The sequence below is a fragment of the Papio anubis genome, chromosome 1 (assembly GCF_008728515.1).
Source record: "Papio anubis isolate 15944 chromosome 1, Panubis1.0, whole genome shotgun sequence".
Classification (NCBI taxonomy): Eukaryota; Metazoa; Chordata; class Mammalia; order Primates; family Cercopithecidae; genus Papio; species Papio anubis.
This window is the reverse complement of record NC_044976.1, coordinates 33,448,698-33,473,372: the sequence shown is the minus strand read 5'-3', so window position 1 is coordinate 33,473,372 and position 24,675 is coordinate 33,448,698. Positions and strand designations below refer to the sequence as shown.

The following is a 24,675-nucleotide window of genomic DNA, read 5'->3' as shown; positions in this document are numbered from 1 at the left end:
AATAGCTTCCAAACTGACCCTCTGTTTTCCATCTTGCTCCCTGAAGTTCACCTCATACACAGGAGCCAAAAGAATCTTTTTAAGAGATCATACTCTTTAGATCATACACAAAAACCAACATACTCAGAGAATTATCTATTCTTCCTACCTCAATCACTATCATATTATCTTATGCTGTCCTGTTTTCTTCATTACCTAAAATTATTTTCTCTATTTCTTTTTTATTTTCTATCTTACCCCCACCATTAGCACAAATCTTAACTTCCTTATTATTCTTTGTCCAGCACTTGGAACCATGTCTGACACATGCCCTAAATATTTGTTCAATGAATGAATCTCTCCTATACTAATGGTCTATTTGTTCTACAGGAGACAGAGTAACAATAAATCTGTGCAGGAAGAAGACTGTATCTCCTAAAGTGAACTGACATTCCCAATTTTAGTCAGCCAGGACACAAATTATAGGTCATGAAGTAAGGTCCTTGGAAGAAAGGGGAAAAAAAGTAAGTTATTTCTCCCAGATTTCAACCTGCTTCCAAGCTTCAAAGAAAAGATGCCCTCTGCTCACCATGAGATGACTGAAAGCTCAGCAAGTAGATGCTGCCTATTTCTCCTAGATCAGCCACACATAAAACATACATAAACACATACATATTTGTTCTGCAATTCCCTACTATACTAAGCTTTTAATAAAGTTTTGTTTTAAAATAATCACAGCCTGGTCTCAGCTGTGCTGGGTGGAATTAGGCAAAGATTCTGTCCACACAGAGGCTGGGGGCACGAGCAGGGCCTCTACCAAAGCTAGCGTGATAATAGCAAAGATAATCAGAAAGAAACTCTCCCACAAAGAAAAAGTAAATTTCTGATGAGTCAGAGTTTTAAGGCAAGCTGCCTTTTGCCACAGGAAGAAACTCTGACCAGTAACCACCTTAGAGAACTGGAATAATAAGGGAGCCAACTTGTTACCTCAGAGATAAACATATTTTCATTTTAGAAGAAAAACCTGTCTCCAGTGCATAAAAATGAATGGGGCAGAGGAAACAGTAAAGAAGGGAGTGTGAAAAGAAGAGTTGTAAAAGCAAGGAAAGTCAAAAGACAAAACATGCAAAATGAGTACCAGAACTAAGGTGGTGGCAGTAGAAAATCAAAAAGGTGGCCGAGCGCCGTGGCTCACGCCTGTAAACCCAGCACTTTGGGAGGCCAAGGCGGGCGGATCACGAGGTCAGGAGATCGAGACCATCCTGGCTAACACGGTGAAACCCCGTCTCTACTAAAAATATAAAAAATGAGCCAGGCGAGGTGGCGGGCGCCTGTAGTCCCAGCTATTCGAGAGGCTGGGGCAGGAGAATGGCGTGAACCCGGGAGGCGGAGCTTGCAGTGAGCCGAGATCACGCCACTGCACTCCAGCCTGGGCTACAGAGCAAGACTCCGTCTCAAAAAAAAAAAAAAAGAAAAAAGAAAATCAAAAAGGTTTTCAACATCATACCTGATGTAGTATCAACAAGATTTAGCAATTAAAACTAAATAGTAAGGGAAAGGGAAGAACAAAAGATGCCTCACAGGTTTCTAACTTGGGTGACTAGAAGCCGATAACTAACAGAGATAATATCTGAAGAATAACAGACTGGGGCTGCAGAGAGCTATGATCTTGCCACTGCATTCCATCCTGGGCAACATAGCAAGACTGTCTCTAAAATAAAAATAAAAATAGGCTGGGAGTGGTGGCTCACATCTGTAATCCCAGCATTTTGGGAGGCCAAGGCAGGCAGACCACGAGGTCAGGAGTTCGAGACCAGCCTGACCAACATGGTGAAACCCCTTCTCTACTAAAAATACAAAAATTAGCCAGGGATGGTGGTGCATGCCTGTAATCCCAGCTACATGGGAGGTTGAGGCAGGAGAATCGCTTGAACCCAGGAGATGGAGGTTGCAGTGAGCCGAGATCGCGCCCCTGCACTCCAGCCTGGGTGACAGAGCGAGACTCCATCCCCCAAAAAATAAAATAAAATAAAAATTAAAATAAAAATAAAATAAATAAATAGGAAAAATAACCAGATGAGAAGGGGAGGGCACTAGGTGTGTGAGCAAGTAATTGGCAGGGAAGAAGGAAGTAAGAGTTCAGTTGTAGACACTGAATTTGCAGTATTTGTGTGACAGCAAAAACACAAGATTTTTAGTTTTAAAGACAAAAACAGAAGCAAAGAAGTAAAATGGAAATCACATAATGTACTTAATGGGTAGATCCTAAAACTACTACTATAAGCCAGTGGCTGATGCCTGTAATCCCAGCACTTTGGGAGGCCAACGCAGGAGGATCACTTGAGGCCAGGCGTTCAAGGCCAGCCTGGGCAATATAGCAAGACTCCATCTCTTAAAAAACATTAAGTGAAAAAAAAAAATTAAGTAAAACCACTACTGTAGAAGAGATTGCCCAAAAAAATACAAGCTGAGGGAATAACACTTACTGAGCATGCAAAAAGAGCAATTCAAGAGAACCATGAGAATGCCATCTCATAAAACAAGCAAAAAGTCGAGGAAGGAAGGGCAACAGAAATAAGAAAGGTCAAATAAAGATCTAAGAAAAGTCAAATAAAATAATATCTGAAAAGCATCCATTAGATTTGGTGATTATTAGATTATTTCAGTGTTCTTAAAGAGAAGAATTTCAGTGCCAAAACAGAAAGATAAGCTAGGGCCAGGCAGGGTAGTTCACACCTATAATCTTTGGGAGGCAGAGGTGGAGGACTGCTTGAGCCCAGGAGTTCAAGACCAGCCTGGACAACATATGGAGACGCTCTCTCTCCAAAAAAAAAAAAAAAAAAAATTATTTAGATAGCCAGGCATGGGGGTATTGTCTATGGTCCTAGCTGCTCAGGTGGGTGAGGTGGGAGGACTGCTTGAGCCCAGGAGGTCAAGGCTTCCGTGAGCTGTGATCATGCCACTGCCTTCCAGCCAGGGCAACAGACTCTTTAAAAAAAAAAAAAAAAAAAAAAAGGCAGACAGAGGCAGGCAGGCAGGCCCAGGAGTGAATGGGAAATAAGCAACTTATACCATCTCAGAAAGATTCTAACTTCAAAAAGCTTGTCTGAGTTCAGGCTGTGATCTCCAGATACCATTTTCCACCGAAAGGTACTGAGGCTTCTTGCAAAACAGGTTAATTCCAAGTCTGAGGTAGTATATGTATAGATGAGCCTGGTTCTGTTTTTTTGGCAGACAGGGAGGAATCTTTCAAGGACTATTGGAGTTAAGTCAAAAGGATACGGGTGTTTCAGTATTTTTTTCTTCTTGACACTAATGTAATTGAAATTGTTTTCTTAATTTCCTTTTGGGATTGTTCATTTAGAGTGTATATAAATACAACTGATTTTTGTGTGTTGATGCTGTATCCTGCAACTTTACTGAATTTCTTACTAACTTGCAAAGTTTTGTTTTGTTTTGTTTTGTTTTTGGTGTAATTTTAGGGTATTCTACATACAAGATCATGTTATCTTTAAATAGAGACAGTTTTACTTCTTCCTTTCCAATTTGAATGCTTTTTATTTCCTTTTTCTTGCTTACCTTCTGGCTAGAACTTTTTTTTTTTTTGAGATGCAGTCTCGCTCTGCCGCCCAGGCTGGAGCGCAGTGGCCGGATCTCAGCTTACTGCAAGCTCCGCCTCCCAGGTTTATGCCATTCTCCTGCCTCAGCCTCCCGAGTAGCTGGGACTACAGGCGCCCACCACCAAGCCTGGCTAGTTTTTTGTATTTTTTTAGTAGAGACGGGGTTTCACCGTGTTAGCCAGGATGGTCTCGATTTCCTGACCTCGTGATCTGCCCGTCTCGGCCTCCCAAAGTGCTGGGATTACAGGCTTGAGCCAAGGCACCCGGCCTAGAACTTCTAATACTACATTGAATAGACATGGTGAAAGAAGGCATCCTCATCTTGTTCCTGATCTAAGGATAAAATCTCTCAGCTTTCATCACTGAATATGATGTAAGCAATGATGTTTCATGGGTAGCCTTTATCATATTGAGGAAATTCCCCTCTTTTCCTAATTTATTAAAATGCTTTTATAAAGAAAAGGATGTTGGCTTTTCTTTAATGCTTTCTCTGCATCAACTGAGATGATGTAGTTATTCCTCAGTATCTGTGGGGGACTGGACCCTAGACCCCCCAAAGATACCAACATCCTTGAACACTCAAGTCCCTTATATATAGTATTTGCATATAACCTACACATATCCTCCTATACAATTTAAATCATCTCTAGATTACTTATAACACCTAATACAATGCAAATACTAGGCAAACAGTTGTTATACTATATTTTTAAATTTTGTATTTTTTTTTCCTCTGGTCCTTGATTCAGGAATAAATTTGTATTATCTTTTTTTTTTTCCCCCAAATATCTTTGATCTGCAGTTGGTTGAATCTGCAGATGTGGAACCCACAGATACAAAGGACTATAGTGAGTTCTTTTTTTTTCTTCATTCTCCTAATATGGTGGATTATATTGATAGATACTTGAGAATGAATTTAACCAAAAAAGCAGAAGACTTGTACATTAAAAGACTTGTACAAAACATTGCTGAAAGAAATAAAAGAAGACCAAAATAAATGGAAAGACATCCCATGTTCACAGACAGGAGGACTTAACATTGTTAATATGACAGTAACTGCCCCTGATTTACAAATTCAATTTGATCCCTGTCAAAATCCTAATAACTCTTTTTTCAGAAATAGGAAAAAGCCATTCTAAATTTCACGTGCAATTTCAGCACATCCCAAATAGCCAAAACAATCTTGAAAAAAAAAATTTGATAACTCCTACTTCCTAATTTCAAATCTACTACAAAGCTACAGTAATCAAAACAGTGTAGTACACAAGAACAGGCACATAGACAAATAGAACAGAACTGAAAGTCTAGAAATAAACTCTCACATTTGTCGTTGTTATGGTCTGAATGTTTGTATCCCTCCTCCCCAGATTCATAAGTTGAAGCCTTAACTCCCCATGTAATAATACTTGGAGAGGGGGACTTTAAAAGGTAATTAGCTAGATGAGGTAGTGAGAGTGGAGCTCTCATGATGTGATTAATGCCCTTCTAAGAAGAAACACCAGAAAGCTTATACTCTCTCTCACCTCACAAACACTAAGAAATCACATGAGCACAAAGCAAGGTAGTGGCTACCTACAAGCCAAGAGAAAAGGCCTAAAAATAAAACCTACCTCGTGGGCACTTTGATCTTGGACTTCCCAGCCTCCTGAGATGTAAGAAATAAATGTGTTGTTTAAGCCACCCAGACTATGATACTGTGTTACGGCAGCCCAAACTGACTGATACAATGGTCAACTGACTTTCAACAAGGTTGTCAAGACCACTCAATGGGGAAAGAACCAACAGGCTCTTCAACAAAGGGTGCTACGAAAACTGGATATCCATACACAAAATATTGAAACTGGACACTTACTTTGTACCATAAACAAAAATTAACTCAAGATGGATTAAAGACCTAAATTAAAGACCTAAACACTAAAACACTTAGAAGAAAACATAGGGAAAAATCTACATGAACTTAGATTTGGCAACAGCATCTTAAATATGATACCAAAAGCATAAGCTACAAAAGAAAACTACAAATTGGACTTCATTAAAATTTAAAATTTTGTGCATCAAGGCCACTATCACGAGGGTGAAAAGACAATCTACAGAATGAGAAAAAAAATTGTAAACTATTTATGTGGTAAGAGTTTAATATTTAGAATATAAAAACAATTCCTAAAACTCAACAACAAAAAGACAAGCAACCCAACAACGCACAAAGAACTTAAATAACATTTCTCCAGAGAACCTATACGAAAGGCCAATAAACACATGAAAAAATGTTCAGCATCATTAGTCACTGGAAAAACTCAAATCCAAGCCACAATAAGATACCACTTCAAGGCCGGGCGCAGTGGCTCACGCCTGTAATCCCAGCACTTTGGGAGGCCGAGGCAGGTGGATCACGAGGTCAGGAGATCAAGACCATCCTCGCTAACATGGTAAAACCCCATCTCTACTAAAAATACAAAAATTGGCCAGGTGTGGCAGCGGGCACCTGTAGTCCTAGCCACTCGGGAGGCTGAGGTAGGAGAATGGCGTGAACCCAGGAGGCAGAGCTTGCAGTGAGCCGAGATCGCGCCATTGCACTCCAGCCTGGGCGACTGAGCAAGACTTCGTCTCAAAAAAAAAAAAAAAAGATACCACTTCACACACACTAGGACAGTTATTAACCAAAAATAAAATACTCTGAAAGGCCTAGGCAGGTGGATCGCTTGAGGTCAGGAGTTCAAGACTAGTCTGGCCAACACAGTGAAACCCCATCTCTAGTAAAACTACAAAAAAATTAGCCAGGCATGATGGCACACACCGGTAATCCCAGCTACTTGGGAGGCTGAGGCAGAATCACCTGAACCCAGAAGGTGAAGGGTGGAGGTTACAGTGAGCTGAGATGGCACCACTGTACTCCAAAGCCTGGGTGACAGAGTAAGACTCTGTCTCAAAACAAACAAACAAACAAACAGAAAATAACAAGTATTGGCGAGGATATAGAAAAGCTGGAATCCTCATGCATTGCTGGTGCGAATGGAAAATGCTACAGCCCCTGTGCAAAAGGTTCCTCAAAAAGATAAACACAGGTCGGGCGTGGTGGCTCACACCTATAATCCCAGCACTTTGAGATGCCAAGGCAGGTGCATTGCTTGAGCTCAGGAGTGCAAGACCAGCTTTGGTAACATGGCCAAACCCTGTCTCTATAAGAAAAACAAAAATTAGCTGGGCATAGTGTTGCACATCTGTAGCCCCAGCTACTTGCGGAGCTGAGGTGGGAGGACAGCTTAAATCAGGAAGGTAGAGGCTGCAGTGAGCCATGATCACACGACTGCACTCCAGCCTGGGCAACAAAGTGAGACCCTGTCTCAAAAAATGAATAAATAAATAAATAAGGAAAAACAGAATTCCCATATAACCCAGCAAATCCACTTCTAGGTATATACCTGTACTAGTCTGTTTAGTCTTGCTGTAACAGAATACCTGAGGTTGAGTAATTTATAAAGAAAAGAGGTTTATGTAGCTCACAATTCTGGTGGCTGGGAAGTCAAAAAGCATGGCACTGGTGTCTGCTTAGTTTTTGGTGAGGGCCATGTGCTGCACCACAGCATGGAAAAGCAGAAAGGCAAGGGGGCAAAGAAGCACACAAAAGGTGGAACCTTGCTTATAACAACTCATTAGGGCAGTGTCCCCATGATCCAAACACCTCCCACTAGGCCCCACCTCCTAATACTGCCATATTGGAAATCAAATTTTAACATGAATTTTAAAAGAAACACATTAAAACCATTGCAATACGAGAAGGAACTGAAAGCAAGGATCCAAACACACACTATACACCAATGTTTATAGCAACATTATTCATAATAGCCAAAAGGTGTCTATTGATGGATAAATGGATAAACAAAATGTACATGCACACAATGGAATATTTTGCAGTCATAAAAAGGAATGAGACGTTCTGATACATACTATAACTGGATGAACCTTGAAAATATGCTAAGCGAAATAAGTCAGACACCAAAGGACAAATATTTTATGAGTCCACTTACATGAAATATCTAGAATAGGCAACTTCACAGACACAGAAAGTAATTTCAAGTTTACCAGAGGCTGGGGTGAGGGACCACACAAAGTTGCTATATAACGTGTAGAGAATGGTGATGATTGTACAATATTGTTTATGTACTTAATGCCACTGAATTATACACTTAAAGTTGTCAAAATGGTAGAGGTTATATTATATTTATTATATGATTTGCTTTTTGACAAGTTATAAATTGCACAAAATTAAGGGGGTATACAGTGGTGTTTTATACATAGGTATGTATACAGTATGGAATGACTGAATCAAGCAAATTAGCATATCCATCACCTAAAATACTTATTTACACCACCTAACTACAACTTTCTACTCTTGGACCAATATCTTCTTGTCCCTCCCTTCCATCCCCCATGCTCTGGTAACTATAATTCTACTCTCTGCTTCTATGAATTCTATTGTTTTAGATTCCACATTAAATGACAAGATGCAGTTTTTGTGTTCCTGTGCCTGGCTTACTGTACTTTGTTATGTACATTTTAACACATTTTTTTAAACTTAAATTTTTTTTTTTTTGAGATGGAGTCTTGCTCTGTCACCCAGGCTGGAGTGCAGTGGCACTATCTCAGCTCACTGCAACCTCTGCCTCCTGGGTTCAAGCGATTCTCCTGACTCAGCCTCCTGAGTAGCTGGGATTACAGGCATGTGCCACCACACCCGGCTAATTTTTTGTATTTTTAGTAGAGACAGGGTTTCACCATGTTAGCCAGGATGGTCTTGATCTCCTGACCTCGTGATCCGCCCACATTGGCCTCTCAAAGTGCTAGGTTTGCATGCGTGAGCCACTGCACCCAATGGGTAATTTTTGAAACATAAAAAAACCAATTTTTAAAAAGGATCGAACTGCCGACCTTGAAGACCATGTTGTGGGTTAAATTGTGGTCCCCAAGAGATAGGTCCACCCAGATCATCAGAATATGACTTTATTTGGAATAAAGTTCTTTGCTGGTGTAGTTAATGTAAGGGTCTTGAAATGAGATCACCCTGAATTAGAGTGGGCCCTAAATCCAATGAAGAGTGTCCTTAGAAGAGACAGAAATGAAGATAAGACAGACAAAGAGAGAAGGCCATGTAAAGACATAGGCAAAGACTGGAGTAATCTACCACAAATCATGGAACACATGAAACCACCAGAGGCTCAAAGAGATGAGGAAGGATTCTTCCCTAAAGCCTTCAGAGAAAGCATGGCCTTGCCAACATCCTGATTTCAAACTTTTAGCCTCCAGAACTGTGAGATGATAAATGTCTGTAATTTTAAACCACCAAGTTTGTGGTAATTTCTTATGGCAAACCTAGGAAACTAATTCAGATTTTAGTACATGGAAGTGAAGTGCTGCTTTAATAGCTAAAAATGTGAAGGTGGGCCAGGCATGATGGCTTACGCCTGTAGTCCCAACATTTTGGGAGGCTGAGATGTGAGGACTGCCTGAGCCCATGAGTTCAAGATCAGCCTGTTCAACATGGTAAAACACCATCTCTTTTAAAAAATTTGTAAACAGGCCGGGTGCGGTGGCTCAAGCCTGTAATCCTAGCACTTTGGGAGGCCGAGACGGGCAGATCACGAGGTCAGGAGATCGAGACCATCCTGGCTAACACAGTGAAACCCTGTTTCTACTAAAAAATACAAAAAACTAGCCGGGCGTGGTGGCGGGCCCCTGTAGTCCCAGCTACTCGGGAGGCTGAGGCAGGAGAATGGCGTGAACCCAGGAGGCGGAGCTTGCAGTAAGCTGAGATCTGGCCACTGCACTCCAGCCTGGGTGACAGAGCGAGACTCCGTCTCAAAAAAAAAAAAAAAAAAAATTGTAAACAAAGAAAGAAAAGAGAGAGAGAGAAGAAAGAAAGAAAGAGAAAGAAAGAAAGAGAGAAAGAGAGAGGAAGGGAGGAAGGAAGGAAGGGAAGAAAAGAAAGGGAGGGAAGGGGAGGGAGAGGGAGGGAGGGAAAGGAAGGAAGGAGAAGAAGGAAAGAAGGAAGGAAGGAAGGAAGGGAGAGAGAGACAAAGGAAAGAAAGAAAAGAAGGAAAGAAGGAAAGAAAAAGGAAGGAAGGAAGGAAGGAAAGAGCGAAAGAAAGAAAATGTAAAGGTGGCTTTGAAATTGGGTAATGGGCTGAAAGAGTTTTGAGATGCCTGATTTTAAAAAATTATAGACTGCCTTAAAGACATGGTGGTAGAAACACTGACGTCAAAGGCAATTCTGGTTAGGGTTTAGAAGGATGTGATGAGCAACTAAGAGAAAGTTTCTGTAGTCTTAGAGAATACATACACAGAATCATGAACACTTTGGTTCTTATCAATATTTTGGTTAAGGATGCTTCTGTTGCTGTCTCAGAAGTAAATAAAGGATATGTGACAGGGAACTGGAAGAAAGGTGATCTATGTTATAAAGTGGCTGAATTATGTTCTACTGTTGGATAGAAAGGAGAATCTGGAAGGCATGAACCTGAATATTTAGCCTAGGAAATTTCCAAGCAAAGTGTTGAAGGTACAGCTTGGTTCCTCCTTGGTATTTATAGTAAAATACAAGAGGAAAGAGATAAATTGAAGAAGGAACTTTAAGCAAAAGGAAACAACAATTAATTGGGAGGTTCTCAGATTATTCAGAATACAAAGGAGGTAGAAATTAGGATATTCACTGTTTAGAAAAGTGTGTTCTAGAGAGCAGGCCACATGGCTGGACAACCATATGCTGAAGATATTAGCAGTGTGACTCATGAATCCAATCAATCATCTCAACAGAAACGAGGAATGGAGATGGAGTTATCAGTAAGGAGCAGTGAAGAATCCTCTTGTTTAATGATATGGATCCCCTTGATATGTAAGGAGACTGACAAGGTTTTAAAGAATATCATACCAACAAAAATGCTATAAGCCTGTACTGAAAGGAACAGAGATGGGACAAAATTTTTTAAAGTGTCTAACCTGGGATTTTATAGGCAAGAAATGGGCTAATACAGCTACTCAACTGCAAACATGTGCACCCCTTTGGGGAAAAGTAAAAATGACTGAAGGCAAGCAGCATAGTGGAGGGTGGGGGTGGAGAAGAAACAGGCCCACAACAGCTGCAGAGTCTCCATGGGCCCAGAGGGCAGAGGATCAAGCCACAGATGATTATTTTCAGGCCCTGAAACCTAGAGAAATTTGTCCTGCTGAGTTTTGAACTTGCTTGAAACCAAAGATCCTTTATTCTTTCCATTTTCTTCCTTTTGAATGGGAATGTCTATCTTACAACTGTCTCATCCTCTCATCACTGTATTTTGGAAGCAGATACCTTGTTTTCTAGTTTCACAGGTGACAGATGGAGAATTTTGTCCCAGATGAATCACGCCAGGTCCATACTCTTATCTAATTTAGATGATTTAGACAATGAGATTTGAAACTTTTTGAGGTTATAATATTTGGAGATTTTGGACTTAAGAGTTCATGCTGTAGCCAGGCGTGGTGGCTCACACCTGTAATCCCAGCACTTTGGGAGGCCGGGGCGGGTGGATCACGAGGTCAGGAGATAGAGACCGTCCTAGCTAACATGGTGAAACCTCGTCTCTACTAAAAATACAAAAAATTAGCCACGCATGGGGGCACGCGCCTGTAGTCCCAGCTACCTGGGAGACTGAGGCAGGAAAATGGCTTAAACCCAGGATGCGGAGGTTGCAGTGAGCCGAGATTCCACCACTGCACTCCAGCCTGGGCGAGAGAGCGAAATTCCGTCTAAAAAAAAAACAAGAGTTCATGCTGTAATAGGTCAAGACTTTTGAGGATGTTGGGATGAGGTGAATTTATTTTACACATGGGATGTAAATGAAGTTTTAGGGGTCAAAAAAAACTGTAGTGGATTAAACTGTGGCTCCCAAAACTTATGTCCACCCAGAACCACAGTATGTGAGCAGACTAGATCTTTGGAGAGGTAATTATGGTAAGGATCTTGAGATGAGAACACCCAGGAATAAGGTAGACCCTAAGAGACAGAAAAGAAGACACAGAAAGAAGACCATGGAAAGATGAAGGCAAAGACAGGAGTTTTGCCGCCACAAGTCAAGGAATACCAACCAAGCCACAAGAAAATGGAAGAGATTCCATCCTGGCTAACACGGTGGAACCCTGTCTCTACTAAAATTACAAAAAATTAGCTGGGCGTGGTGGCGGGTGCCTGTAGTCCCAGCTACTTGGGAGGCTGAGGCAGGAGAATGGTGTGAATCGGAGAGGTGGAGCTTGCAGTAAGCCGAGATCACGCCACTGCACTCCAGCCTGGGAAACAGAGCAAGACTCCATCTCAAAAAAAAAAAGAAAATGGAAGAGACGAGCAAAGATTCTTCCCTAGAGCCTTGATTTTGGACTTCTAGCCTCTAAAACTGTGAGATAATTTCTGATGTTTTAAGCTACCAAGTATGTAGTAATTTTTTTGGCAGCCTTAGGAAACTAATTTAAGAGACCACCAATCATCAAAGATACAATAAATTGAACATCAAAATGACTATGATAAATCAGAATGTATCACATATATTAAAACTCATGGGTTCATAATGATATTCCCTCCCAAACCTCACCTTTGGGAGTTGTGAGGGTGGGCATCAATTTCATTTTTCTGAAAATTATTGATAAAGGGGAAAAAATAAGCATTTATCCTGCTTTTTCTTTACAAACCATATTACAAGGTAACCAAATAATTGACGAGGAAATTCTTTATGAAAGAATTCCAGTTAATAAATACAAAAGAAATGACCAAAAAAAAATCACTCTTCTAATGAAATAATGGATATACGCAACAATTATCATTGGCTGATAAATCCATTAAGTGAAAAGTTAAAAATAAATTACATTCGGATCCCACTGACAGAACCTAAACCAAATGATCCATTTAGTATCACTAAAAGTAGAACCACCACTTATGTCACCTCCTAGAATGATCCAACAAGAATTCACAGCCCCATCTAATGGGGTGACTATACATTCTAATTTGTCTAGAACAATTCCAGTTTAAACTATTCCTTCTGTATAATCATTAATAGCACCCCCTTTCATTCTCGAAATTGTCTGATTGCAAATAAATTATATAATCACTCTTTATAAGCATTTCTCGCCAAAGAAACTGAACCTAAACTCATGAAGCTCTACCAACTAGGGCTCTCAATCTTGGCTACAGATGGAAATCACTTGGTAAATTTTTTAAAATATTGAGATGACATTTTACCGTATGGGCTCTCGTTAATTTATCCGGCCCAGGGATCAAGATAACTAAAAGCTCTCCAGATAATTCTAAAGCTTCAGCCAAAGTTCAGAACTACTGCTCTGTATTTAACTACTAATTTGTGGGAAATATGAGGGGTAGAGGAACATGTTAAATACCATAACAAGGATTCAATCAGCCAAATCCAAAATGTGGAAAATTCTCCTGGAACAATAAACTAGTTTTTTCAACAAGTAAATAGCATGGGAAAGGAGCACAGCGGGTATGAGTTAAAAAAGGGGATTATTGGCTGGGTGTAGTGGCTCATGCCTGTAATCCAAGCACTTTGGGAGGTGGAGGTGGGTGGATCACTTGAAGTCAGGAGTTCGAGACCAGACTGGCCAACATGGTGAAACCCTGTCCCTAATAAAAATACAAAATAAGCCAAGTCTGGTGGTGCATGCCTATAATCCCAGCTACTCGGGAGGCTGAAGCAAGAAAATCGCTTGAACCCAGGAGATGGAGGTTGCAGTGAGCCGAGATCGCGCCACTGGACTCCAGCCTGGGCAACAAAAGCAAAACTCCATTTCGAAACGAAAAAAAAAGGGCAGGGGGATGATTAAGGTTAAGAAAAACTTAAGAAACATATAAACCAAATGAAATGTGTAACTCTTAGTTGGGTGATTTAAACAAATCAAGTGTAAAAAGACACTTAAAGAATAAGAAAAGTCTGAACACAGACTAGATTAAGGAACTCTTTTGTTAGGTATAACAGTATTGTAGTTGTGCTTGTTAAAAATTCTTACCTGTTAGAAATACACATGGAAGGGCCAGGCGCGGTGGCTCAAGCCTGTAATCCCTGCACTTTGGGAGGCCGAGACGGGCGGATCAGAAGGTCAGAAGATCGAGACCATCCTGGCTAACACGGTGAAACCCCGTCTCTACTAAAAAATACAAAAAACTAGCCGGGCATGGGGGCGGGCGCCTGTAGTCCCGGCTACTCGGGAGGCTGAGGCAGGAGAATGGCGTAAACCTGGGAGGCAGAGCTCGCAGTGAGCTGAGATCTGGCCACTGCACTCCAGCCTGGGCGACAGAGCCAGACTCCGTCTCAAAAAAAAAAAAAAAAAATACACATGGAAGTATCTGTAGATTAAATGATGTGATGTGTGTTATTTCTTTGAAATTATTTCAACTAAAGAAAAGAAGGAAGGAGGAAAGAAAGGAAAGGAGGGAAGAAAGAAAGGAGGAAGGGAGGGAAGGAGGGAAGGAGGGAGAGAGGGAGAGACAGAAATGAGTAGTTAGATGAGACAGGAATGGTAAATTAATTTTTTGCTTATAAATGTGTAATATGCATGTCAGTATTAAAATACTTACATTTGTAAGACATACTGGGAAGCATAAAGAAAGAAAAACATATATGATTCTTGACCTCAAAGAACTGATGGTACTGGGTTCTACATGCTGGATAGACCAAAACAAAACAAAAAAAAGGACTATCTTTTGTCAAAGGCAGCTAGCTAAAACTTCTAGGAAGCCAGAAAGATGACATGAATGAAATTAAAATAACAATATAAATATTTCCTAAGAAAGGGGGTATAGGTATGACAAGATTGGATAAGAACTGTTGCTACCCCAAATTTGCTAAATTCCAGAAATTATACCATAAACTGACTTTGAAAAACCCATGCTCTTACTAATGGCTAAGCCACATAAAAGTGTCTTTTTTTTAAGTCAAATGATCAAGTATCAGCAATTTTGTTAGGTTGATTACAGTACATTTATACAATACCTGCCTTTCTGCTTTGCTAAAGTAACTACATACAGTTAGCTCATAGTAAAATAATCAGAATTTTTAAGGGAAATATCACTCTTCTTTAAATAGTGGCTGTTCTCCTAATACAGAATTCAAAAATACTTCTTAAGTATCCATAGAAACTGCAATTTTATATTTATCTACTTACACATTCTTTGGTAACAAAACCTTTCTGGCAAGGCGCAGTGGCTCATGCCTGTAATCCCAGCACTTTGGGAGGCTGAGGCGGGCGGATCATGAGGTCAGGAGTTCAAGACCAGCCTGACCAACATGGTGAAACCCTATCTCTACTGAAAATACAAAAATTAGCCAGGTGTGGTGGCGCATGTCTGTAATCCTAGCTACTCGGGAGACTGAGGCAGGAGAATTGCTTGAAACCAGGAGATGGAGGTTGCAGTGAGCTGAGATCACGCCACTGCATTCCAGTCTGGGCGACAGAGCAAGACTCTGTCTCAAAAAAAAAAAAAAAAAAAAAAAAACAAAGAAAAGAAAAAAGAAAATCTTTCCATTGTCAATAAAAGTACAAATATAATCTTTAAAGTAAATCACAGCTTCAAAATATTTAGTGTATATTTTCTAAAAAATAAATGTGAGCTGTGAATACGTATTTTAAGATGATCTCAAACAAAAATGTATTTCTTTGGGAACAAGCTAACAATGATTCCTGAGAAGTAATTTACATCAACTTTGTTTGAGTGTAATTCAAATTATTCTAACGTCCATACATTCCAGATAAAGAATTATGTGCTTTATTTTACAAATGAGAATATAAAAACTAACCATAATATTTCTGGATAAACAAAAGTTCTAACCTATATGATCAAATAAGACCAGTTTAAATAATAATTGATCCTGATTTAGCCATCATATCTCCAGCAAATCTCTCTGTGCTTTAGTTTCCTAACTTATAAAATGGGACAATAATTGTAGTGGAAAAATATATCACATGTAAAATACTTAGAAAAATGACCAGCACTTAAGGGTTTATAAATATCAAGTATTATCATTATTCACAGATGTCTCTGCTTATTACAAGATGGGAAGAAGCAGTATGTGAAAACAACTCAGAATCATTCTCAATATTAGAATGGCCTCTCCTTTTTAAAAAAAAAAAAAAAAAGACAGTGTCTCTCTTGCTCCGTCACCCAGGCTGGAGTGCAGTGGCACAATCATAGTTCAGTGCAACCTCGAACTCCTAGGCTCAAGTAATCCTCCCACCTCAGCCTCGTGAGTAGCTAAGACTGCAAGCACATGCTACTAAACCTGGGGTAATTGTTTTAATTTATTGTAGAGATGGGGTCTTGCTATGTTGCCCACGATGGTCTCAAACTCCTGGCCTCATGCCACCCTCCTGCCCTGGCCTTCCAAAGTGCTAGGATTACAAGCATGAACCACCGTACCCAGCCACAAGTAGCATTATTTACAGATGCCTCCGTGTGTTACAAGACGGGAAGCAGTGTGAAAACAACGCAGAATCACTGTATTTGAATGGCCTCTTCAAATGGTCTCTAAACAAAGAGTCAAGGCCGGGCGCGGTGGCTCAAGCCTGTAATCCCTGCACTTTGGGAGGCCGAGGTGGGCGGATCATGAGGTCAGGAGATCGAGACCATCTTTGGCTAACACGGTGAAACCTCATCTCTACTAAAAATACAAAAAATTAGCCGGGCGTGGTGGCGGGCGCCTGTAGTCCCAGATACTCAGGAGGCTGAGGCAGGAGAATGGCACGAACCCGGGAGGCAGAGCTTGCAGTGAGCCGAGATCGCGCCACTGCACTCCAGCCTGGGCAACAGGGCAAGACTCTGCCTCAAAAAAAAAAAAAAAAAAAGTCAATACTTTCTCAAAGCAAATCATTTACATTGCATACATATAAACCGCAAATATTTTAATGATATGTACCGCCATGTTTTTAAGTAATACATTTAGCAAAAAGACAGAAAAGAGAAAAAGTTCATTAAGGAATTAAGAGGGATCAATCTTTTGCAATTATTTTATTATAAAATATTAAAATAACAGAAATTCAAAACAAAACTTCTCCATATCCCATCACATCATGAAGTCAATGCTTTCATTTGTTCGTATTTTCTACTGTCTATATGCATGTTCAATTTTCACACATGTATATTATGTTAATAGATAACATTTTATAGTCTACATTTTCACTTAGCATTATACCATGAACACTTTTTCCACTTTGTGAAATTTTCACCCTTAAATTCTCTTTCCTTTCTCCTCCCTACCCACTGAAGGTAATCAATGGTAATATCCTGACCTGGGTCCTTCCCAATTTTCTCTAAGTTCATACATACACAAACATATATAGACACAAATGTGGGGAGGGAAGAAAGGTCATTTTGTTTTGTTTTTCAGAAAAAATGGAAGCATACTACTTATACATACGCTTTCTCTCTTTTTAAACCATACCAGATATATACATCTCAAACTTAATATACAGAGAATTTTAAGTATGAAAATGAATACAACTTACTAGACTGGGTAATATTCACATTTATAAAAGTTATTAGTTTGTAAGTAAACTTTGAAAAGACAAGGATTTTACAACAAAATATGGCTGCCAGATTTAGTTAGACCTCATACTTCATAACATACTTGTTATTATAGTAGCCATGCATAAATAACTCAATCATTTATAATAAGCCTACCTGAGTCTTAAAAGCTATTTGAGAAAACAAAAATTTTATCATTAAAAAAATTAAATAATATGCCAACTTTAAAGTGTGTGTGTGTGTGTGTGTGTGTGTGTGTGTGTATTTGTGTGGGTGTGATGCTTGTTATAACGCCTTCATGTATAGGCACTAGGATATGAACTTAATTCTCTCTATACCAGAGATGGTAGATGAATATAGTGCTGATCCACCCACATACTCAGCTCCCCCATGTTCACAAATTGAAGAGACTAGCATTCTAGCATATTCTGAATACAATTGTTCCAACTGCCCACAAATATAAAAACAAGACATCAGGCAGGCCTACCTAGAATTTAAGATTGTTAACCCAATAGTCTTAAAATGCAATCACCAGTCGGGTGTGGTGGCTCACGCCTGTAATCCCAGCACTTTGGGAGGCCGAGGTGGGCAGATCACGAGGTCAGGAGATCGAGACCATCCTGGCTAATACGGTGAAACCCCATCTCTACTAAAAATACAAAAACAAAAAATTAGCTGGGCGTCATGGCAGGCGCCTGTAGTCCCAGCTACTCGGGAGGCTGAGGCGGGAGAATGGCGTGAACCCAGGAGGCGAAGCTTGCACTGAGCTGAGATAGTGCCACTGCACTCCAGCCTGGATGACAGAGCGAGACTCTGTCTCGAAAACAACAACAACAAAAAAAATGCAGTCACCTGCCCATCTAACCATAATCCAGAACAATCAGAAGATCCCTAAATCTAGATCCATGGGAGAGAACTTTGGGGAGTAAAGGACGGTATGAAAGATTTACAGAGTCCCTCAAAATTACAAAGCAGAGAACTTGGTACTCAACCCACAGAGCCTCTGCTGTAATAGGTAAGCTTTTCTTACAAAAATAAATCAGCAAGTCTTTTGAGTTCCTATTGTGTAGAAGTCACAAGATGTTGAAAAGCAAAAAGCAATGAAACAGATACTATGTTAGAGGAGTTTACAATTTATCAGGAGAGCCAGCATATATCATCCTAAATGACCCTAAGTAACAGATTGATATGATGAATGAAATAGATACTATGTTAAAGGAGTTTACAATTTATCAGGAGAGCCAGCATATATTATCCTAAATGACCCTAAGTAACAGAGCACAATGCCTAGCATACAGCTTATGAAATAGCACAGGTGCTTAGCAACTTTTCTGTGACATGATTACAAAGGTCAAAAGCAGTAAGCATTATTAAGTACAATACCATGTCATCAATACAATTTCTGATTGCATAGCCTAAAGTTACTATCTCACTCTATGTGGATAGTTTGTTTCATCTCCCTAAAGGCAGTCAATTTCCAAAGACATGGTACTGCATAGTCCCCATTAATCAGCTTGGAGTATACATACGGAATCCATGTGTAATTTGGCACACACCAAAAAAAAGTGGAAAAAAAGTGCTTATACTATTTAAGACAATCATACTGAACATTCTAATGAAATATCAAAAACAAAATGAATTACGGATCAAAAAATATTATTTATGTATTATTTTTACTTTTTCTAGAGAGGTGGTTTCCCTCTGTCACCCAGGCCGGAGTGCAGCGGCAATATCATAGCTCACTGCAACCTCCAACTCCTGGGCTCAAGGAATGCTCCCACCTCAACCTCTGGAATTAATTTGGACCCTTTGGAATTAATTAACCCCATTAATTCCAAAAATTAATGAATGTAACATTCCTCCGTGATGAAACTGGCAAAATAATGGTGGAAACCTATACAAGTGCTGCATATGTTATAGGTTGTTAAAAATAAAATTAAGTTTTGGCCCGGGCCCGGTAGCTCATACCTGTAATCCCAGCACTTTGGGAAGCTGAGGTGGGCTGATTACCCGAGGTCAGGAGTTCGAGACCAGTCTGGCCAACATGGCGAAATCCCATCTCTACTAAAAATACAAAAATTAGCCAGGCATGGTGGTGCGTGCCTGTAATCCCAGTTATGCGGGAGGCTGAAGCAGAATTAATTGAACCCATGAGGTGGAGGTTGCAATGAGCCGAGATTGAGCCACTGCACTCCAGCCTGGGTGACAGAGCAAGACTCCGTCTCAAAAATAATAATAATAATAAAGTTTTTACTGCTACCAGTGTGGAATCTTTTTTTCTTTTCCAGCATTCCTTTAGCAGAAGATTCACAAGACCAGTAACATCTTTAAAGTGTACTACAAGAGATAGAAAATATTTAAAATCCAGCTGAATTTGTTGTCAAAGTGCACAGATGTTTTCTAGAATATCCTACAACATCCTAGTACCGAAGGTGAATGACAACATTCCCAGCAACTGGATGCAGAAATCTCCCTGAATTAACATTACATATCTGAAGTAATTTACCCTATATATTTTCATTGGTGGACTATTTGCCATATGCCTTCATCCAAGCACAGTAAGGATCCAGTTCAAAACTGAACACAACTTGAAATTTTTAAAATTTCAAAACCCATGCATTCCATACCCAACATTTATACTTACAAAATTATTTGGACATACCATCATACAGCTTAACTTGCTCTATGACTAATTATTGCATTAGGTGAATCCAACATTTTGTAAACTTATCAACGGTAAACATTTATTGTTCAAAACACTACAATAAAATGCATTAAAATAACATGACTGATGAACAAAAAGAGGGATAGAGGAGTAAATACATGATAAAACAAGTGGAATGCAATTCTTTTGGGGAGGGGGGGTTTGAGACAGTGTCTCACTCTGTCACCTAGGCTAGAGTGCAGTAGCCCGATCTCGGCTCACTGCTACCACCGCCTCCCAGGTTCAAGCAATTCCCCTGCCTCAGCATCCCGAATAGCTGGGATTTACAGGCACCCGCCACCACGCCGGGTTTTTTGTATTTTTAGTAGAGATGGGGTTTCACCATGTTGGCCAGGCTGGTCTCGAAATCCTGGCCTCAAGTGATCCTCCCGCCTCAGCCTCCCAAAGTGCTGGGATTACAGGCGTGAGCCGCCGCGCCTGTCCAGAATGCATTGTTAACCATACGATCTAGGCGGTTGGGTGCATGGCTGCTCCCTGTAAGTTTTATAATTCTGCCAGATAGTTCAAAATATTTTCCTAATAAATTGTTGGAAAAAATAATACTTGATACTTCTTTGGTCATTTACAATTGAAGCTTTTAAAAAGAGAAACAGATTAAACTCCTCTGTGGCATCCCACACAGGCACTACAGTTGGGACAAACCTGGATTCAAATCCTAGCTCAACCTTGCACCTAGTTGTGTGATCTAAGTAAATTACTTAAGCCCTCAACACCTAAATTTCCTCATCTCCAAATAGGTTCTACGTGGAGTTACTATGAAGTTAAATTTTTCACATAAAGCTCTTAGCTCGGTGCCAGGCACATAGTAAGCACAAAAAGCTTCAGCTATAGCATTACTATGAGATTAATTTTACGCTAAGCTGAAAGGGCATTCTTCATAAAGTAGTAATTTTTTGCCTTTTGCTAATTGATCGTTTCTGAAACCATTCCCAAAAGGAAGACTTCTAAAAGGAAACTTACTTCTTATGCTAAGCGGGGAGGAAGTAAAAGAAAAGTGAGGGATATTGCTCAATCGATAGTACAGTATTGTTCGCCATCTGAAAAAAACCACTGAAAATTAAATAAGAAAAGTTTCCAGACAAACTTTAAAAGGTATTCAAACAACTCCTATGTAGAATTGGCTTCACCTCTGCAGGTTGACTGGGTACATCCCTGTTATGACAAAACTTGTCATACTCTTCCATACTCTTGCGAGTAAGAGGCTAGGTTAGAACATGACATTCATAGTAGCCAAAATCTTTCTCCTAAATCAGGACATGCCAACGATCCCACTTCTTCACAGGTAAGACCCCCACCCCTACTTTGGTCTACATAACGGCTATGGGGGGAGGGGAAAGGAGGCAGGCAAATGAATTCGCGATGGTGTTACTGAAGAACCCTCCGGTTATTTCTCCTGAGACCCCTCCACGACTTATTCCCGCCACCACCACCCCCACCTGACCTCTCCCCAGTTAAACTTCCACACTCTGATGGACTAAAGATGCACTTACGAATCTGACACCTCCCCTCCCCGGGCCCAGATATCCCACCCCAGTGCTGGGGAAGGTGGGGGGAGGAAGGCAAACAACGGCCCCCTCTCTTCCCCCCCCACCCAGCAGCAAATCTTTGTCCCACCTGCCGAGGGACCGCTCGCCAGCGCGCTCCGGACCCCAGGCTGCCTCAGACCTGCCCGCAACCTTGTTCCAACTGGGCCTCGGCGACCCCTACACGAACCTGAGTATGGCCCATTCCCGGCCCCGGGCCGCGCCCCGCCCCCCGCCGCCCGAGTTCAGCCTCACCTCACCTACCCTCTTTCGGGGGCCGGACTCCACCTCTCTCTCCGCCATGTTGGGCCCCGCTCGGAACCGCTGCGGCTCCCCGCGCGGTGGCGGCGGTACCTCTCGGGCCCCCGGCCCCCGCCCACACTGCAGGCACGGCCGCCTCGCGGCAGCTTCCCTGGACCCGGCCGGGCCTTGCGCCGAGAGTGGGGAGGGGGCGGATGCCGCGCGCCGGGCCGCAGCTTCTGAGATCCCACGGGTCCGCGCGTGGGCGGGAGGGCCTGCCCGGGGACTGGGGGGTGCCGGGACTCGGGGGGTTAATGGCCTCCAAGGGGCCCCGTGAGTAGGATTATTTTCTCTCAGAGAAATTCCTCCGCCTGCGGTTTCTTAAAGGGATCACCAAATCAGCCCCTTGCGCGCGCCCCTGATGCGCAGGCGCACCCTAAGTCCCTCCTTCCTTTCCCACCAAGCCCCCGGTCCTGAGCGTGCGCGGTAAGTGGCCTTGGGTAGGCCAAATCCTGCAAGTCTCTTTGCTGCCAGCAGCTGCTCCCACCACTCAACTATGGCTGCTCCCTTAAAGGGACCATGACGCAGTGATGAAGGAAGAATGAAAGAAGTTAGTGGAAAGACAATCTGGAGAATTGGGTGTAATGTCAGTGAGGGGTCCACATCACCATCTTGCACCTGACTGCAGTGGTACCATTGAAAAGGGAAAGTCATGGTGAGCTGAAGTTCTCGGTGGACCTCTGAACATGAAGAACCCCAAACCAATGAGGGAACAAGATAGTCATCTCAAGGAAAACCAACTTTCCTCCCTTTCAACCACCTGTTCTGAAGTACAAGGCATAGAATATCAAGGGCCAACTCCTATTACCTCACCTTAAAATCAAAGCTTTTGGTGATTTTGAAGACTGAACCAACAACTGGAAATAATTTGTTCAATAGTAATTTCTCCTTAGAACATCAAAATGGAGAAAGATCTTAGGGAACCATTTACTCCCAATGATAAAGTTGCAGCCTGATCATGGGAAGTGCTCCCAATGATAAAGTTGCAGCCTGATCATGGGAAGTAATTCGTCCCAATGTAACTAATGGCTGGTGTGGAGCTGGAATCAAGATTTCAGTCTCAGTCCTCCAGGCTGTCTTCAGCAAGAGATAAATTTCATTTAATTTGGTATCCCTAGAAGATTAAAAATTGAAGTTTCATGGTATTTGGAGAATATCATAATTCTTCTGTGAAGATGTAATGATTTGCAGATAATGTGTGTCGTCATTCACCTCTACTGAAGGAGCTTGACAATCTGCCGTGAAGGATAAGCATCTTATTTCTAAGCAGGAAACCAGGAAGTAGATTTGGGTCTATCTTTTTCCAAAACTGGGAACAAGATAGGAACTATCTTGTTCCTAAGCTGAAAATGGCTGAAGAGAAGGAGGGCTTCATTCCTCTTCTGTTCATTCTAGTTCCCACAAGCTTTGGGTGGAGAAAAAAATGAAGCTTATAATGATAACTCAGGGACAGTGGGGAGACATATAGTAAGAATTAGAAAGAAGTTGCCTCCTGAAGGCCATTTCCCATGACAAGACATATTCAAGTGGGAATAAGTAGCTCCTGAAGTCACATGATAATGAGATGTAACTTCTTTTTTATTTATCACTTGGTAGCTATTCTGAAACGGACGTTTTCTAATCTGTAATATTTTGCTGAAAACTATTGGTGAAATTGCTGGAAGTTTCCTTACTGGCCTTGCTTATGCCTTTAGCACTGTCTTTAATTTCACTCCTGGGTAGGAGAGAAGAAAGAAGGACAAAGAAATACGTTCATTTCAGCCAGAATTTTAAAAACATGTTCCCTTTAGTTCCATGTCCAGGACAAGAAAGAAAAGAGGAGCCACAAAAAGATAATTCCAGGGAATGTGGCTACATAAAACTTCTAGTGGTTTCCACCGGTTTTGTTGGCAGTGGAATACTCCCTTCTAATAAAATCTGATGGTTTAAAATGTGGAGCTGCTAAGTTGGGAGTGTAAGTGGGGAACCCACTAGTCTGTCCACCCAGCCTCACCCTTGCACTCTCTCTCCTTTCATGCCCCCTCCCATCATTAGAGAAATGTTGACTTTCTCAGATCACAGTTTAAACTTATTAGTTTAGTCTAACTCCACATTTTTAAGGTGGAGCCTCTGAGGCTTAGAGAAGATATGATTTGCTTGAGATCACACACAGGATTAGTAGCAGTATCAAGACTGAAACAGACATCTTGATCCCCAAGGCTCTGTCCTGCGCCGACTGTTTCTGGAGGTATTAGCAATGTGTTAGGTCTTGAATAATAGGTGGGATTTGTATATTTCAAATAATATAGAAGCATAACATGAATGTTCAGGGCACTCATCCATATGGAGGAATGAGACAAGAGAAAACCATTTAGTGAGCACTGAAAAGTTAATCATAATTTTATAGAAGGGTTCACAGAGCTTGAGTGACTAGTCCAAGATCATTCAGCACTGAGGCCAAGTCAGAATTCAAAGGCTTGTTCTTTCTGACTTATTTGAAATATCATAAACTAGACTTTTCATGGTGGCCTTGTGACCAAATCTGCTCTGCAGAAATGCATTTGATTTGTACTGTGTATAGCTATATGATCTTGGTCAAGGCAGTTGTCCTGTGCCTCACTTTCCTTGTCTGTAAAATGGGGCACCAAGATAATTAAATTAGTTAACATCTCTAAATCTCCTAGAACACTGTTGGTTCCTAATGCCATATGAGTATTATTATCTTTTTTTTTTTTTTTTTTTTTGAGATGGAGTCTCGCTCTGTCATCTGGGCTAGACTGCAGGGGCTAGAGTGTAGTGGCATGATCTTAGCTCACTGCAAGCTCTGCCTCCTGGGTTCACACCATTCTCCTGCCTCAGCCTCCTGAGTAGCTGGGACTACAGGCGCCCACCACCACACCCAGCTAATTTTTTGTATTTTTAGTAGAGATGGGGTTTCACTATGTTAGCCAGGATGGTCTCGATCTCCTGACCTCGTGATCCACCCACCTAGGCCTTCCA

At 41.2% G+C, this 24,675-nt stretch overlaps 1 protein-coding gene across 7 annotated transcripts in view; it reads right to left on the bottom strand.

Moving 5' to 3' along the window:
- The window catches only part of ZMYM4 (zinc finger MYM-type containing 4), a 159,101-nt gene extending 137,050 nt beyond the window's left edge, over positions 1 to 22,051 (bottom strand). For 3 of the 7 annotated variants that reach the window (XM_009204639.4, XM_021944064.2, XM_021944029.2), the window contains exon 1: positions 21,661 to 22,036. Coding sequence is in view for 3 of the 7 variants with exons in the window: in XM_017959592.3 (XP_017815081.2) it covers positions 21,652 to 21,699 (48 nt within the window). In the remaining 4 variants the exon portion in view is untranslated. Of the gene's footprint in view, positions 1 to 21,651 lie in introns of all 7 variants that reach the window. The other 4 variants (XM_017959592.3, XM_021943984.2, XM_003891571.5 and 1 more) reach the window with 3 other exon arrangements.
- Positions 22,052 to 24,675: the final 2,624 nt, after the last annotated feature.